The 18768-nt window shown below is 39.8% G+C and overlaps 1 protein-coding gene across 2 annotated transcripts in view; it reads left to right on the top strand.

Annotated features, from left to right (window-relative positions):
• Nucleotides 1-13618, top strand: part of N6AMT1 (N-6 adenine-specific DNA methyltransferase 1 (putative)) — a 13982-nt gene extending 364 nt beyond the window's left edge. Inside the window, exons 2-7 of one of the 2 annotated variants that reach the window (XM_010844673.1) lie at nucleotides 3063-3149; nucleotides 3876-3966; nucleotides 7592-7675; nucleotides 11503-11644; nucleotides 12097-12177; nucleotides 12721-12807. In XM_010844673.1, coding sequence (XP_010842975.1) covers nucleotides 3063-3149; nucleotides 3876-3966; nucleotides 7592-7675; nucleotides 11503-11644; nucleotides 12097-12149 — 457 coding nt within the window. In that variant the 3' untranslated portion in view covers nucleotides 12150-12177; nucleotides 12721-12807. Of the gene's footprint in view, nucleotides 1-3062; nucleotides 3150-3875; nucleotides 3967-7591; nucleotides 7676-11502; nucleotides 11645-12096; nucleotides 12178-12720 lie in introns of both variants that reach the window. The other variant, XM_010844672.1, reaches the window with a different exon arrangement.
• The last annotated feature ends 5150 nt before the right edge of the window (nucleotides 13619-18768 follow it).

Below are 18768 nucleotides of genomic sequence, written 5' to 3'. Positions count from 1 at the left end.
CGAGGAGGCAGTGTCGGCCCGCTTGGGAACAGCTGACACCAGAACCCTGTAACTGAAGGTTTTCCCGTGGATGCACACAATCCTTGCGGCAGGGAGCTGTGCGCTTTCTTCCCAAGGTGGTGTTTTGGTTTCAGGGGCTCCGTGCTTCCTCACCACTTCAGGATGTATCGTTTCCTATCAGCTGTTAATCTGAAGAGCCTGAAGAGTAGCGATATTATAACACGTTCAAAAACAAAACGTCCTGAGAACGCTGCCTCTCAATATTACCGTTTTTAGTAAATATCAGTGCCCCATAGCATTATTGAATCTACGCAGTACATAAAAGCATCCTCCAGCAATGGAAGGGCACCAAAAAGAAATGAGGTTGTAAAATATTGGAGTAGGGCAGTGTGTTTAAACCCACTGGATAGCATACTCAGCTACCCAGCAAAAACCTGACCACGTGTGGTTACTGAGCACTTGAAATGTGACTAGCACTGAATTTTTAATTTATTGTAAAAAATTTAAAGTTACATGCAGCTAGCTGCCTACAGAATATACCCTAGCTTATAATAAGTTTTAAAATTGATCTGTTGAAGCGCTTGTATAGATTTTAATTCAATATTATAAAAAGCGAATACTTACAGTGTCATTTTTTAGATGAAAGCAATTTGGGTAGTTAGATTTAATTAATTTGGGCTTCCCAGGTAGCTCAGCTGGTAAAGAATCCGCCTGCAGTGCAAGATACCCCCTGCCTCAATTCCTGGGTTGGGAAGTTCCCCTGGAGAAGGGATTGGTTACCCACTGCAGTATTCTTGGGCTTCCCTGGTGGTTCAGATGGTAAAGAATCCCCCTGCAAAGCTTGCGTGGAGGATTGCCATGGGGCTACAGTCCATGGGGTCCCAAAAAGTCCACGCGACTAAGCACACAACACACACAGGTTTAGTTAAAGATCAAAAGTTGAAATGGGGTTTTTCAGGGTGAAACAAACAGCTGTCAGGCTTAGAAGGTCCAAATTGTATTTGTTTCTCTCTCTTGGTCAGATTTTTCTGTGTATAAATTGCTCCAACTCTTAATAAACCAATTTTTCATTGTAAGTATTGAAACTTTTGGATCTACTGGAATACAGAATAGAACGGTACTGTTTTATAACATATCTTTTATTATCAAGATATCCCAGAAAGATTTTAAAGCACAAATTGCCTTGCTGTAAAAGGAACTGTTTTTATTTTAAAGTCTTGGGTATTTCTGGTCATGGAATTCTAATTATTTATGAGGCCACGATAGTTATTTTCAAATAGAAGCCTCCTGTTAAGATTCAACAGACCTTCCTACAGCACAGTAAAAGCTTGTCAGATGTACAGAGTGGTTCCAGAAGTTAGAAACGCCTAGAGTCTGTTGTTTTTGAATAGTTCATTTGGGAAGTTAGGTGCTAGTGAAGTTGCTCAGTTGTGTCCAACTTTTTGCTACCCCGTGGAGTATAGCCCACCAGGCTCCTCTATCCGTGGGATTTTCCAGGCAAGAATACTGGAGTGGATTGCCATTTTCTTCTCTAGGGGATCTTCCCAACCCAGGGATCAAACCCTCATCTCCTTAGGTGCTAGAGTGCCCGTTAAATACCATCAAACCTGTTTCTGGAATGGGGATGATTTGCACTTTTACCGTATATACAAGATTATGTTGTTGTTGTTTAGTCACCAAGTCATGTCCAACTCTTTGCAATCCCCCTGGACTGTAGCCCGCCAGACTCCTCTGTCCATGGGATTTCCCAGGCAAGAATACTGGCGTGGATTGCCATTTTCTTCTGTAGGGGATCTTCCCAACCCAGGGATCAAACCCTTATCTCCTGCATTGGCAGGTGGATTCTTTACCACTGGGTCACCAGGGACGCCCATATACCAGATTATAGGGAAGGATAAGTATGGTAGAATCAAGAATTTGTGTATTTAATTGCATTCTTAAGAGTATTATTAATATTCTAAGGTCAGATTACTTGGCTGTTTTCCCAATTCAGTGTAGAGATGTATAAATACAGGATTTCTCTGCTGCTCTAAATCTATTATTAGAAGTGGGGGGTGGTTCTTGTCTTCCCCTGGGATATGCTGATGAACTCATGAGTTACTTCAAAATGAGAGAAAACATCTTTTATTTTTTATTTTTTTAATATAAATTTATCTATTTTAATTGGAGGCTAATTGCTTTACAATATTGTATTGGTTTTGCCATACATCAACATGAATCTGCCACGGTTGTACACGTGTTCCCCATCCTGAACCCCCCTCCCACCTCTCTCCCCATACCATCCCTCTACGTCATCCCAGTGCACCAGCCCCAAGCATCCTGTATCATGCATCAAACCTGAGCTGGCGATTTGTTTCACATATGATATTATACAAAAAACATCTTTTATAAATAAATGTTGTAATAATACCTTTTCATTTTTAGGAAACACCAAACTAGGAGCTCCTTCTGGGAAAAGCTGATGTCTTCCATATTAATATTTCTAACTCTAAATTAACATTCCATTGTTTATGTAATGTTCTGTGAAAATCAAAAACTATTATTTTGCAGACTTCAATCACACACCCAAAATTTCAACAGTTTTGAACAGTAAATGAGCACTAAGTGATTGTTGGGAATTAGCTTATTTATCGGAGAAGGCAATGGCACCCCACTCCAGTACTCTTGCCTGGAAAATCCCATGGATGGAGGAGCTTGGTAGGCTGCACTCCATGGGGTCTCAAAGAGTCTTGTCAGGACTGAGCAACTTCACTTTCACTTTTCACTTTCATGAATTGGAGAAGGAAATGGCAACCCACTCCAGTGTTCTTTCCTGGAGAATCCCAGGGACGGGGGAGCCTGGTGGGCTGCCGTCTATGGGGTCGCACAGAGTCGGACACGACTGAAGCAACTTAGCAGCAGCAGCAGCAGCAGCAGCTTATTTATAAATTTCTTTTATATTTCCATGTATTTTCAGGTGAGGGATGATTCTGGGAAATAGACATTAGAGTAGCATGAGTTATATTCAGTGATGTGTATTTTAATACCACTATGCTAATATTTATTTTATTTTGTTTTTTTAGAGTGGAAATATGCCTCGAGGTTGGCTCAGGGTCTGGAGTGGTATCTGCATTCCTAGCCTCTGTGATTGGTCCTCAGGCTTTGTATATGTAAGTATAAGTGTACACATTCATCCACACCTTGGTCTAAGAGATTCATGGTGACTATGACTGCTTGAATGAAACATTTTTGTAAGTGGATAATATGTATCTGATAGTGTCTATTTTAAGTGTGCTTAGGACTCTGATTACAAATTATGCCTCCTTAAAAGTGACAAATGCGTGTTCAAAATTGTCCCATTATACTACGTAATTATAGAAGCCACATAATAATTTTAAGTCATCTCTAAATTTGAATCATTTTTAGATAAATAATTTATCAGAAAAAAATTGGAACATAATAAAATTTCTTTATAGAAGATTTGAGAATATATAAAATATAAACAAGAAAATAATATCACCCATAAATTTTACCACACGTGGCCCAATTGTTTTCCTCTATTTCTTTTTTCACTTCCTGTGTTTTTCATTTAATACTGTATGATGAGCATTTTCCTTTTATATTTCATTTTTGGTAGCTGCATAGTATTTCTCCATTGGATTCATAATTTAATAAATTCCTTCAGATATGTTTGCATGTAGCTATATTCTACTCTTGGTCTTTACATCAATATAACAATTTTTTTCATCAGTATGACAAATCTGAATTGCTTTTTTATTCACCATTATTAAAGTATTTCAATTTTTTCCTAAATCTACTTTATATAAAAGGAGTGGAACATTCTTTGCATTTTTATCCATAGACATAGGATATAGTTTTTTCTTTTCTGTTTATAGGTGCACCGATGTCAACCCTGAGGCAGCAGCGTGTACCCTGGAGACTGCACGCTGTAACAAAGTCCACATTCAACCAATAATTACAGATTTGGTAAGCTGTTACTCTCTGCTCAGTAGTGTAATAATTAATTTTCTTTTCAGTTAAGTTAAGGTCAAGATGATTTACATCAAAGAAACTTGAGTGATTAATTAAGTAACTTTTAACCCAGTACAGTACAGTGCAGTTCATTCAGTCGTGTCCGACTCTTTTAACCCACTAGACAAAGTAAATTCTTTTTTTTTTAATTTATTTATTTTAATTAGAGTCTAATTACTTTACAATATTGTATTGGTTTTGCCATTCTTCTTAACTGATCAGTTCAGTTCAGTTCTGTTGCTCAGTCATGTTTGACTCTTTGCGATCATGAACTGCAGCACGCCAGGCTTCCCTGTCCATCACCAACTCCCGGAGTTTACTCAAACTCATGTCCATTGAGTCGGTGATGCCATCCAACCATCTCATTCTCTGTTGTCCCCTTCTCCTCCTGCCTTCAATCCCTCCCAGCATCAGTGTCTTTTCCAGTGAGTCAGCTCTTCGCATCAGGTGGCCAAAGTATTGGAGTTTCAGCTTCAACATCAGTCCTTCCAATGAATATTCAGGACTGATTCCCCTTAGGATGGACTGGTTGGATCTCCTTGCAGTCCAAGGGACTCTCAAGCATCTTCTCCAACAACACAGTTCAAAAGCATCAATTCTTCGGCACTCAGCTTTCTTTATAGTCCAACTCTCACATCCATACGTGACTACTGGAAAAACCATAGCCTTAACTAGACAGACTGGTCATAACTTTTCTTCCAAGGAGTAAGCGTCTTTTTATTTTATGGCTACAGTCACCATCTGCAGTGATTTTGGGCTCTTAAGCTAATACAATCCACCTTTCCCACAATCCAAAGGAAACTTCTCTTGGCTTGTACAGATCAGGTATCTTTCAGTCAGAAGTGAAGAGAATCCATCAAACCGGCTTAAATAAAAAGAGTGGATGGCTTCAGGCACGGCTGGCTTCAGGAACTCAAATGATGTTACAGGCATCTTTTTCTTAGCTCTAAACTTCTTTCTAGTAGCTCTGTTCCTCTGCAGTCTTTGGCTGCGTGGTAGCAAGATGCTTGCATGTCCATATCTTATTTCTCAGCAACCCCACAGGGAAAGAAACACTTTCTATTTTCAGTTACTCTAGCAGAAACCCCAGACTGAGTACCATTTGTATCAACTTTGGTCATATGCCCATCTCTCAGTCTGTTACTGTGATCCAGGGGGATTGGATATGCACAGGATTGACTTGAGCCTGAGTGGTAGTCCCACTCCCCCAGCTGGGTTGAAATAAACCCTACCCATACCACTCCTATTGAGAAGGAGCGGAGGTAGAGTTTCCTCAATGAAAGTCAAGGACACATCATCAGAAGAAAGGCAGAATGGGTCCAAGGCAGGTAAAAAGAACAGATGACAACTCTAGAACCATTATTTTAAGTTACAATCATACATTTCTCAATTCCAGTTTTCAGAATATTTTCGATTATACGAGTAAGATTTGGATAATTTTGAACCTTTTTTTACTTATAAATGTTAATGACTTTTTATAAGCAAAAATCATAGTATGTACAAGGTGGGCCTAAGACATATAATATGCTTTCATGCTGTTTGGCCTATATTACTCTTATACTGATAAGGTTTTGAGGTTTTTCTTCTTTTTTAAACTCACAAATGATTTAAGGAATCAAGCCAAAGATCTAAGAAATTTTGTATCACTAGAAGTTGTTAGTGCTATTATTAAAAATTAGACTATCAAGAAAGGTACTCAGTTGATTTACATGAAATCAGTATGGTGATTTTGCTCTTGAAATTTTTTAATATGTCCATAATTAGTATTAAATATATGTTTTCTTGGTATAATAATAAAACTTTAGCGATAGAAGAAATTTGGAATATCTATTTTTGTTAACAGGTAAGGGATATTTTTGAAAGTCATTAAATTAATACAGTGATAAATCCAGAGTTTATGCCCAGATTTTCTGAATCAGAATCTAGAGGTCTCACAGGTTTTTAAAGGTGGAAGTCAGTTCTAAAGCTGTCAGAATCCATTTTGTCAATAGTGAAAGTTGACCATGATACTCAGTGCTGACTTGTGGCAAAGAAAATAGAAAGATGTAGGTATGAAGTGAAGTGAAAGTTGCTGTCATGTCCGACTCTTTGTGACCCCATGGACTATACAGTCCATGGAATTCTCTAGGCCAGAATACTGGAGTGGGCCAGAATACTGGAGTGGGTAGCCATTCTCTTCTCCAGGGGATCTTCCCAACCCAGGGATCGAACCCAGGTCTCCCGCTTTGTAGGCGGATTCTTTACCAGCTGAGTCACAAGGGAAGCCCACTTTGCAAAACTTTACGTTTGCTTGTATTCAGAACACTAGACATAGATTATCAGAACTATCAAAAACTATTGTTTTGGATAATTGAGTTTGTTTACAAAGTTTGTATTTCGTTTTTAGTTTTAGAAAGAAGTCTTCTTCAAATGTGTCTTATGTACTTCCTTACATTCTTAAACTGAACATAATTTTACCTTTTAGTGATTCAAGGTCATTAATATGAATATCAGTCATCATTCTGTACTGTATGTGATGATGACAAGGCTTATTAGAGTCTAAGTTTTTATTTTCTGCAGTGATTCTGACGTTTTATTTTCTCTCCTCTTTGTCTTTCACTTGCTTTATGTTGTTATATTTTACTGCTCCCCATAGATAGCACTTCCTCTCTCTTTTCATATGCTTTGTGCTAGAAATGCATGGATGTGTGCTAAGTCAGTTCAGTCATGTCCAACCCTGCGACCCTGTGGACTGTAGCCTGCCAGGCTCTGCTCTCCATGGGATTCTCCAGACAAGAATACTGGATTGGGTTGCCATGCCCTCCTCCAGGGGATCTTCCTGACCCAAGGCTTGAACCCATGTCTCCTACGTTGCAGGTGGATTCTTTTACTGCTGAGCCACCAGGGAAGCCCTTGTGCTAGAATATCAAGCAATTAATTTAGTTCAAATTGTATTTAAGAGTTTAACAGTTCTGAATAATTCTATAGAAAGTTATATCAGTTCAAAGATTTATAAGATGCCAAACAACTTATGTTTTTAGTGTCTCTTCCCACTATTCTTAGTTCTTTTTTACTTTGATATATAATTGTTTCAGCCAGTCCATTTACAAGTTACTAAAGAAGTACAAAGAAAAGTACAGCCCTATCATCTGGTATTTTTGTCATTAATATATGTTTTCTGTCATCTTATAAAACATTTCCCTTAGTTGTAGAAAATAAGTATTTAAGTTAGCAGCTATAAATTTAAAGTTGTGTATAAATCTATGTAGAATATATGAGAGCTTGTCTTCTTCTTATTTTATCTTCTAAAAGTGAGCCCAGAGTGTAGCTGTTGAAGCTATTGAAGAGCGGAGTGTTCATTCTGATAAATAGCTTATTTTCCTTGTTTATAGGTGGAAACATGTTTTTTTTTAATCTGAATCAAAATACAAAAATATTTATCTCCATTTCTGTCTTAAATATGGCCTCTAACACACTTTTGTCTAAAAACGTGGGAGAATATATTTAAAAATTGATTGATTGATCCATCTATTCAACCATCTACTTATTTATTTATTTCTGGGTCCAGCTTAAAATTCTGACTCTCTTGAACATTTTTTAGGTCAAAGGCTTGCTACCAAGATTGAAGGAAAGTGTTGATCTTCTTGTGTTTAATCCTCCTTATGTTGTGACTCCACCTGAAGAGGTAAGACGTACAGCAAAATTTAATTACTAATATTTTCAGCTGTTTTCTGTCTCAGATCAAATGTACTTCATCATATGACATCAGTCAGCTGCTAATAACAGACTGCTATGATTTTACTCGTGTGGAAGTGAAAGTCGCTCAGTTGTGTCTGACTCTTTGTGACTACATAGACTATACAGTCTGTGGAATTCTCTAGGCCAGAATATTGGAGTGGGTAGCCTTTCCCTTCTCCAGGGGATCTTCCCAACCCAGGGATCAAACCCAGGTCTCCCACACTGCAGGCAGATTCTTTACCAGCTGAGCCACAAGGGAAGCCTAAGAATACTGGAGTGGGTAGCCTGTCCCTTCTCCAGGGGATCTTCCCAACCCAGGGATCAAACCCAGGTCTCCCACACTGCAGGCAGATTCTTTACCAGCTGAGCCACAAGGGAAGCCTAAGAATACTGGAGTGGGTAGCCTGTCCCTTCTCCAGCAGATCTTCCCAACCCAGGAATTGAACCAGGATCTCCTGCATTGCATGCAGATTCTTTACCAACTGAGCTATCAGGGAAGCCTGATTTTACTCATAATTGTCAATTATTGAATACTATTGGTAGACATAGGAAAGGAGCCTGAAATTAATGGAAATTCAAACTGTGATCCATATCTAGTCTTTAAAATCCCATCCATATCAGGCCATGGTATTTAAATCGTATGTGTGTGTGTACCTTTGTCATGAATAACAAATCTGCAAAACAAAATATTTTAATCAGCCTTAAATTCACATAGGAATTATCTCTGAAAGGCTCAGGTTTCCTCCTTTCACAAGTATTTGGAAGTGGGGGAGGAGGAGAACCAATTCTCACTTCAGATAGGAAAAGGTATAACCTTGAAATACATAATTATAAAGTTTTCAGTCATGAAGAGGTAAACCATATTAGAAGTGTTAGAAAGAAAAAGAAAAAAAAAAAGAAGTGTTAGGCACTCAGTCATGTCTGACTCTTTGTGACCCCACGGACTGTAGCCTGCCAGGCTCCTCTGTCCATGGAATTTCCCAGGCAAGAATACTGGAGTGGGTTGCCATTTTCTTCTCCAGGGGATCTTCCTGATCCAGGGATCAAACCCCCGTCTCCTGTGCTTCCTGGATTCTTTACCCTCTGTGCCACCAAGGAAACCAACCATGTTAACCACTTCCCAATTTAAAGAAGTAATGGACAAAGCAGACAGAAGTGTAATAGTGGACTAAGGCTTGCTTTCCTTTGAATTATTATACCTATTTTAGTCTTTGATTATCAGCAAGGCTGATAAATATTGCATTCATCTCCACCAAGAAGGGAGAGGTCTGCATTGCTGCTGCCGCTCCTGCTGAGAAGTTGTTGCTCCCCTGACATATGAAATCATTTGAGAAGGAAAGTCATTGTTATAAGGTGAGCAGCAGTTGAGGGAAATGCAGCTAAATAAAATACATGCAGCTCAGGAAAGCACTATGGAAATAAATATCAAGAGTAACAAAAATGGTTTAGTCCAGTAATCTCAGTCTTTTGGATGTAATTTAGGAAAATCATTAACAACAGAATAAAACTTGTAATTTACAAAAATATGTTTATTGCAGCTTTATATATGATGGCAAATAATATGAACCTAAGTATGTAACAGAAAGAAACAAGTAAATCATGGTTTATCAGGCCCACAAACTACTGGCAAGCCTAGTGAATGAAGAGGAGATTCTGGGAACATGCTAATACAATTGGGCTTCCTTTCTGCCACATTCCTACTGCTAAGCTATGCGTGTAATTGTACAGATAATTGAGTGTGGGCAATGTCTTGGGCTTTGTCACTGTTCCAACAGAGAAAGCTAGTGTCTTCCGTTAGCAGAGCAGTTAGCAGGGTTAAAAGGCAGCATAACAAAGATTTCCTGGAGCTTAAAAACATGTTTTACAATGTAAAACATTAGGAAACAAATTGAAAGACTGTAGTCTCTGTCATGACCTGAATCAGTGGTCTGGAAACCAAATAAAATATTTTGGCTTATGAAGATAAAAAGAATGAAATCATGAAGGTAAAAGTAAGGAAACTTAGAGGTTAGATCCAGGAGATGTAACATACAAATACCAGGAGTTTGCGCATATAAAAAGTTGTGTCTATACTTACTATTCCATCTAAAAACGTGAGGTTAGATATTGTGGTTTGAACCTGTGACCTGTCAAGGATTAGGAGCAGGCAGTCAGCAGGCCACCAAAGGTGACCCTCCTTCCGAAGATGACCCCTCTGTGGCCTGTGAGATTGTGGTTGGTACCAGGCCATCCTCCTGAAGGGCCGTCTCCAGTGCAAGCAGACAGAGCTGGCCGAGCATCCCCAGAAGGCAAGTAGAGAGGGTTCAGCACCGAGGGCTCCTAGTCCATGCTAAACAGGGCCATCACCATGCACGCTTTCCACAGAGCACTGTACCCTGTGAAACATTCAGAGAGTGGGCTCCTCCGAAACAAGGGAGGAAGCCAAGGAGGAGGAAGACATGAGCCCCAGAAAAAGGGAGTGCTGGGAATGCTAGGAAAGGAAGTCTCCAGGAGGAAAGTCTTGATTAAAACAGAGGAACTGATAAAGGCCCTTCTGTGATTAACTTTGTGGGAAAGTATATGGAGAAGCTTATGACACATATGAGAATAATTTAAATACAAAAAAATTAAGCAAATGGACATGCTGAATGTCCAGCAACAGCTAAATAAGAGATGATACTTTTATACCATAAAATATTATGTAGCCATTAAAAAGGAAATTGAACTATACCTGATCACACAAAGAGATTTCTATAAGGTATTGTTGAGTGAGAAAAGTAAGATACAAGTAAGAATGTAGATACAATCTTATCTTTGTAGAACATGGACAAAAAAGAAAAACGTGTGTGTGTGTGTATAGAAGATGGGAGGGGAGCAGATGAACAAAAGAGTAAAAGGGGAAAAGTACAGTTTTTTTGTTTTTTTTTTTAAGGTTTATGAACATACTTCTTTTAATTATACATGAACATGGTTATAAGTATAAAGAAACTACTTTTATGCCTTGACAAATGAATAAAAGTAGAGTGTACAGCTGTACATAGATAATTTAAACTGAAATATGAACAAAAACCATTAAAGGGATTAGAAAGAAAATAATTATATTAGAGTTTAAGTAGTTTTTGAGTGATTTCTTCAATATATTCCTTAGTTTTAGGAACAATATACAGTGGTAAGGCTCTAAAGATTTTTAATGCTATATAAACTCTCAAGGTTTTGTTTCTATAATAAGATTGTTATAGGAAAAAGTGCTTCCTTGTACCTTTATGTAATAAATGGGTTCCTAAGAAAGGGCTGTGATACTCTGAGTATCTAAGAGAGCCGGCTGCTGTGGGATGTTGTCAAGCTTTGTTGCTGTGAAGTAGATCTCTCATAATACCAGTTCTCCTGTCTAGTTTCTTTCTGATTGTTCTGTTTTAAATAGAGGAATTTAAACATGTTGATGGTAACAGCTATTACTAAGCCACATTATTAAGTGCAGGGCATTGTTCTCAAACTTTAAATATACTTCCTCATTTGTTCCTAATAGATAAAAAGATTGTTTTTTGATCATTTTCCTAACTGTACAGATAAAAGTGTTACTTTCCTAATGTTACAGATGAGAAAGGAAACTAGTTCATCAAGATTAGAGACTTATATATAAGGTTACACATGCTAGGAAATAGTGGGTCACAGATTCAACTTTACCGCCACCTCCTCATCAGCCGTAAAATACAAAATACATACCTGTTTGGTCATCGTAGCTTGTCAAAAAGATTGTGTTTTTGTGTGTGTAACTTAGAACAGTCTTTCTAACAGGTCGGGAGTCGCGGGATACAGGCAGCTTGGGCTGGTGGCAGAAACGGTCGTGAAGTCATAGACAGATTCTTACCACTGGCTCCAGATCTCCTTTCACCAAGAGGATTGTTCTATTTAGTCACCATTAAAGAAAACAATCCAGGTAATACAGACCATTTTATCTTTTAACCATTTCCTTAGCTGAAATCAAGGTTAATTGTGTCAAAGACTGTAATTAAGTAACCCAGAATGTTAATGAATGTAGTTGCTGACAACTGCTAATACAGACATAGCATTCATGTTGAAAGAGGAGAGAGATTTTTAAGAGGTAGATTTTTCTGATTTTAAAGAGTATTGTGTTTTTGAGGGGTTTTCCCCTAATTTATAAACCAGTACCCAAATACAGAGTCTGTAATTTCTTCTTCTAACACCTGACCTTCAATACTGTGAATTTTCTAGTCTTTATGTCATTGGCAGTTCTGCTGTATATTCTTTAGTTCATCTGAAGTTTTATCATGAAAGCTATCTCCTGATACTGATTTTTATATCCTGGCTTTCAGATTAGTTGGTAACTAAATTGACTGTAATCTTTCTTCTCTTTTCTGTACATCTCAGGTTTGGTTTTTATGTGGTATGTTATATTCTCAGTCCCTCAGATCACATCATAATTACTAGTGTTGTAGGTTTGAGGGGGAGGTGAGTTGTGTGTGTGTGGTTTTTTTTGTTTGTTTGTTTTCGGTAACTCCAGTTTCCCGGTTTTGTCTTTGTAGTGTTAAATATTAACAAAGGGAAGGTTTTACTTTTTCAGTACTCCTGAAAAAAATAAGCTACTTCGTTTACTGCCACTTTTCGACTTCACCGTATGATTTGCCCATACCCTTGTTGGCGTTTTTCATCCAGAAGGAGGAACGTAGGGCAGAGATTAGAGCCAGGCAACTCAAAAATGAATCATTTATTGTAATAGCAAGTATAACTCCTGTTTCTGTTGAGTCCAGAGCAGGCTACCACCGCACAGTAGTCATTCAGTCTTGACTAGAAGTTCTCAGCAACACCCTGAAAATACAGAGTGCGCTCATCTATCTGAAGTCCAAGTTCACTTTAATAGAAATTGCATGGTGTTCACTGTTCTCTCAGATGAGTGGAGCTTGTAAATAATCTGTTACTAAATAAACTGTGTAGTGATTGTACACACTTCACCAAATGATTTAATTGGATTTTATCTTTTAATTTTCATTTTAGAAGAAATTTTGAAAATAATGAAGACAAAAGGTCTACAAGGGACAACTGTCCTTTCCAGGCAAGCAGGCCAAGAAATGCTTTCAGTCCTCAAGTTCACCAAGTCCTGATCCACAGTGTGTGCTACTTAAAGCTGAATGCTTTTGGCATATTTTGAAACTGAAAGTTTTTTCTCTGTTAACAAGTAAAATTGTCTGAAATTTGTTATCTAGAAAAAGGCAGGCAGGTAGGGCATTTCCTTTTACCCAGCAGTCACCTACAGGAATATTTGCACAAATGCAAGTAAATATATATATATTGAATTTCACATATTTATATGTATTATATGTGGAGAATATATAATGAAAAAGTTACACTTAATTATACATGAAGAGGATGTTCATTTCAGCATTACTTGTAACGGCAGAACAATGAAGTTAACTGTCCATCAGCAAAGGGATTGGTAAGATAAAGTACAGTATATTCATGTTACTAAACATCTCCAGCCATTAAACATGAGTCACGTCTGTATATACTGAACCAGAAGGGGTTCGTTATGTACTACTGATCAGTGAAAAAAAGCAAGTTGTAAAATAATGTTAGCCTATATGTATATTTTTTAAAAACTAACCAAGAAGGTTTGTGTGTATGTGTATATAAGAAATTCTCAAAAGGTACATGCTGCTGCTGTTGCTAAGTCGCTTCAGTCATGTCCGATTCTGTGCGACCTCATAGACGGCAGCCCACCAGGCTCCCCCATCCCTGGGACTCTCCAGGCAAGAACACTGGAGTGGGTTGCCGTTTCCTTCTCCAGTGCGTGACAGGTGGGAATAGAGGAACCTTCATCCTTTTGTGTTGGCATTTGTACAGTGATAATCTATTCTATAATGGAAGTTTTTTATATAAAAATTTTTCAAGTTTACATGCTTATTGTCTCCATTCTCTTCTATTATTTAGAGTGGCTTCTGCTTCCATTCTTCTCTCTAGTCACATTTCTCCCACTTTTTATCCTCTATCATATATTTCTATTTTCTTCTCATATATTGCAAACTGATCTAATTTTTTTCTTAGATTAGGGAGAGTTGTATGTAAATAAACTCAACACTCAGATTAATCACATATTTAAGAGCCTAGGGACTTCCTTAGTGGACCAGTGGTTCAGAATCTGCCTTCCAGCGCAGGGGACACAGGTTCGATCTCTGGTCAGGGAGTTGAGGTCCCACATGTCATGGGGCAACCAAGCCTGCGCACTGCAGCAAAAGAAGCCTGCAGGCCACAACTCGAGAAGCCCTTGCGCCGCTAGAAGCTGCCAGTGTGCCTGCCGCAGCAGGAGAAGCCCACGAACTGCGCCAGAGACCCAGTGCCGCCAACATGTAAATAATTAATAGATAAAAAGGTTTTTTTCTTTTAAAGAGTCCTCATGTATCTTTCAAGAAATGTCAAATTACCTTAACTAAGTTTAGGAACCTCTTCTGTAGTTGCCCCCCAAACCCCCATTTAAAATATGCAGTTGACCCTTGAACAACATGTGTTTGAGCTGTACAGGTCCACTTGCTTGTGCACAGATTTGTTTCAGTAAAGACACTGCAGCACTTCACAATCTGTGGTTGGTTGAATCCGTGGAAGCCATGGAGGGTCTGGCTATAAAGTTACATGTGAATTATTGGTGTGCAGAAGGGATCAGTGCCCTAACCCCTGTGTTGTTCAAGGGTCAACTGTATTTATGAAAGTCAATTAGCAGGACTGTAAGACCAGAGTGAGAGGAATCTAGAATTTATTTTTAGTTTGGTTACGTTCAGAATCACCCGAGGACGTTTCAGTTTAGTTCAGTTGCTCAGTCGTGTCGAACTCTTTGCAACCCCATGAACCGCAGCACGCCAGGCTTCCCTGTCCATCACCAACTCCCGGAGTTTACCCAAACCCATGTCCATTGAGTTGGTGATGCCATCCAACTATCTCATCCTGTCGTCCTCTTCTCCTCCTGCCCTCAATCTTTGCCAGCATCAGGGTCTTTTCAAATGAGTCAGCTGTTTGCATCAGGTGGCCAAAGTACTGGAGTTTCGGCTTCAACATCAGTCCTTCCAATGACCACCCAGGACTGATCTGCTTTAGGATGGACTGGTTGGATCTCCTTGCAGTCCAAGGGACTCTCAAGAGTCTTCTCTAACACCACAGTTCAAAAGCATCAAGTCTTCAGCACTCAGCTTTCTTTATAGTCCAACTCTCAACATCCATACATGGCTACTGGAAAAACCATAGCCTTGACTAGATGGACCTTTGTTGGCAAAGTAACATCTCTGCTTTTTAATATGCTGTCTAGGTTGGTCATAACTTTCTTTCCAAAGAGTAAGCGTCTTTTAATTTCATGGCTGCGATCACCATCTTCAGTGATCTTTAGCCCAGAAAAATAAAGTCAGCCACTGTTTCCACTGTTTCCCCATCTATTTGCCATGAAGTGATGGGACCGGATGCCATGATCTTAGTTTTCTGAATGTTGAGCTTTAAGCCAGCTTTTTCACTTTCAACAAGAGGCTCTTTAGTTCTTCACTTTCTGCCATAAGGGTGGTGTCATCTGCATATCTGAGGTTATTGGTAAAGACAGTACTTAATACGTCTGTGTGGTAAGCTGAATAATAGCCCCCAAAGATATCCATGTTCTAATCCCTGCTGCTGCTGCTGCGTCACTTTAGTCGTGTCCAACTCTGTGTGACCCCAGAGACGGCAGCCCACCAGGCTCCTCTGTCCCTGGGATTCTCCAGGCAAGAACAGTGGAGTGGGTTGCCATTTCCTTCTCCAATGCATGAAAGTGAAAAGTGAAAGTGAAGTCGCTCAGTTGTGTCCGACTCTTAGCGACCCCATGGACTGCAGCCCACCAGGCTCCTCCGCCCATGGGATTTTCCAGGCAAGAGTACTGGAGTGGGGTGCCGCTGCCTTCTCCATCTAATCCCTAGAACTCTGTAGATATTACTTTATATGGCAAAAGGGACTTGGCAGAAGCGACCAAGAATTTTGAGATGGGAAGATGATCCTGGATTTTCCAGGTTGCCTCTCAGTGTAATCACAAGTGTATTATGAGACAGAGGCAGAGGGAGATTTTACTACAAAAGAGATGGTATTATGATGACACTGCTGTCTTTGAAGATGGAACAAGGGACTGTCAGCCAAGGAGTGCAAGCGACGAGCCCTGGAATCTAGAAAAGGAAAGCAAATGATTCTCTCCTAGAGCCTTTGAAGGGCTTGAAGCCCTGCTGTCAGCTTGATTTTGGTCCAGAAAACCGCATTTCAGACTTGTGGCCACCAGAGCTGCAACAGAATAAATTCCTGCTGTTCTAAGCCACTAAGGTTGTGGTAATTTGTTCCAGCAGCCATGGGAGACTAAAACATTATGGTCAAAGTTCAAGGGTAACTACCCAAATAGTAGAAACAGGAGAGGAAAACAGCAAATTATAAAGCAAAAGCCTCAATTAATGCCCTAAGACATCACCTTTTGGTCTTTCTGAGCTCTTAGTGAAGGTTTACCTTTAGTAATACTTTTAACTTCATCTGTAGGCCCTGAATTTGATTTTTGCTTAAGACAGCAAAATGAAAACAATTGAGGCTGAGTCTCACTGTCATTCTCACAGATCTTTAAACTCCAAGTACATTGGCTTAACTCATCGGCATAGGCAATAGAATTGGCAGGAAGGACCTCACGATTTAAGGGAAGAGTGGGAAAGCAGTGTGAAGTGTGGGTCACCAGTGAGACTTGTTTCATCCTGTAGCCCCTGGCGGTAGGTCCTACAGAAACACTTTTGCACATGGGCCCTACAGCGTTTGGGGTGTGGACTATCGCTGAAGACCCATTGGCTCCAGTAAGCCAGCACTAATGGAGGTTCTGCAGGGAATATTGCAGGACTCAGCACTGCCCAGAAGTGTAGAAGGATTGGAACGTTTACCCTACTTGAAACCTAACAGGTTAACCTGACACAGTTTCACTGCTGGCAGATGAAGGCAGGCTTCCTGGATCAGAGACAACGAACTTCATTACTCAGCACAGCAATTAATATGAACGTCAGCATATTTTCATCAGCTTCCTCGTGCCCCTGAGCCCCATGGGAGCACCATGGAGGGACCCAGATGCGTACCTACATACACAGTGGGTTGCATTATAGGAGAGAAAGCCTGGACTTGGGAAAGCTCAATTCTTCTCTGCGGGCATCAAGCATGCCTTCCTTTTGCTGTGGAGACACACTGTTTATCAGACTGGAGGATAAGAGTACCTGTTCTTTAGTTGGAAAATGTCTTCTCTCTGCTTTGAGAGACACTATCCCTCTTTGTATAGTGACCACAGGACAGTCACTATACAAGTATTCTTGAAGAGGTAATCCAGAGCACAGGAAAGTTAGTGCCTTGATTTCAAGACATGAAGAAAGCCAAGAGACCCTTGAAGAATTATCTTCCAACACAAATCTTCAATCAAGTAGGGGAGACAAGGGACTAGGAACAGTGACTGCGTGTCCACAGGGCCTTCTGCAGAGACACTGCAGTGACTGTAACAGCTCATGTGATAAGAGTCTCAGAGCCTGGGTCATCTGAGAGGTGGTTTCCCTGCATGACTGCCTCAGTAGGGTGATGGTAGAGATTCTGGTGAAAGGTTTGGTCCTCCAGGCCCAATCCTATTCAAGTTGCCACAACTTGGGCTATGCTAACCAACTGATTTCAATTAGGTGACAACTAGGGAAATGTAACCATTTATCATTGCCAGAATTCGGAATACATGAGTGAGATACCCGAAGTTTGGTGGCACCATCAGAGGCTTCTGCTACAGCTTTGGAGTGCTATTCATGTTGTGTTGATCTAGTTCAAGGGCTGGCAAAGCATAGCCCACAGGCCGCATCTGGCCCACTACATGTTTTGGTGAATAAAGTTTTATTGGACCACAGCTCTTCATTCATTTGATTCTGTGATACACCGGCAGAGTTGAATAGCTGCCTATAAAACATAAAATATTTACTACCTGGCCCTTGGGCTTCCCTGGTGGCTCAGATGGTAAGGAATCCACCTGCAATGTGGGAGACCTGGGTTCAATCCCTGGGTCAGGAAGATCCTCTGGAGGATCTTACTGTCTTGGATCACTCACTCTGGGGGAATCCAGATGCTATGTTTGCTGGAAAACTCAACCCCTTGAAGACATCCAAGTGGTGAGGGGCCACAGTCTCCTGCCCACAGCCATGTGAGTGAATCATTTGGAAGAATATTCTCCAGCTTCAATCAAGTTGTCAGATGATGACAACAGCTACAACCAACATCTCAACCTCAACTTCATGACAGACCCAAAATAGAACCACCCAGTTAGACCAGCCTCAAATTCCTGACCCATAAAGAAAATGTATCATAAAATAAATGTTTTTTAAAATGGAAGGCTTGGGATGATTTGCCACATAGTAATAATTAATAAAACCATCAAATAGCTTTCTACTCAAGAGCTTCTTAATTTGTAACATGCACTTTGTTGTCAGATGTTGGTTGTATCTTCAATGGAATGAATATTCAAGAGGTTCATTCACTGTCATGAATTGAATTTTAAAGATTTTTAATCAATTTTGGCACTGATTTAACTGATTTGTTTTGATGTGTCTAATGACACGGGTATAAGAACTGACATTTAACTACAAAGTTCTGCCAATGGGCTTCCCATGTGGCACTAGTGGTAAGAACCCGCCTGCCAAAATGAAAGACGCAGGTTCGATCCCTGGGTTGGGAAGATCCCCTGGAGGAGGAAATGGCAACCCACTCCAGTGTTCTTGTCTGGAAAAGCCCATGGACAGAGGAACCTGGCGGGCTATAGTCCATAGGGTCACAAAGAGTCGGACACAACTGAAGCAACTTAACACATATTCTGCTAATGAAACACATCAGTTATGATAGTTTTGCTTTTCATGTGTGCAGTTAAAATTGGAATAGAAAATAATGAAATTGAGAAAAATCACTTGATTTAAAATGAAGTCATGCTTCACAGAGTGATACGTAAATGCACTTTTTGCAGTAGCTTATAATAAAGCCTTTATTTTTGAGCAATCACCTTGAAATAAT

This window comes from Bison bison, unplaced genomic scaffold, assembly GCF_000754665.1.
Source record: "Bison bison bison isolate TAMUID 2011002044 unplaced genomic scaffold, Bison_UMD1.0 scf7180017864204, whole genome shotgun sequence".
Classification (NCBI taxonomy): Eukaryota; Metazoa; Chordata; class Mammalia; order Artiodactyla; family Bovidae; genus Bison; species Bison bison.
The sequence above is the reverse complement of the archived record's forward strand: the minus strand, read 5'-3'. Positions and strand labels throughout refer to the sequence as shown.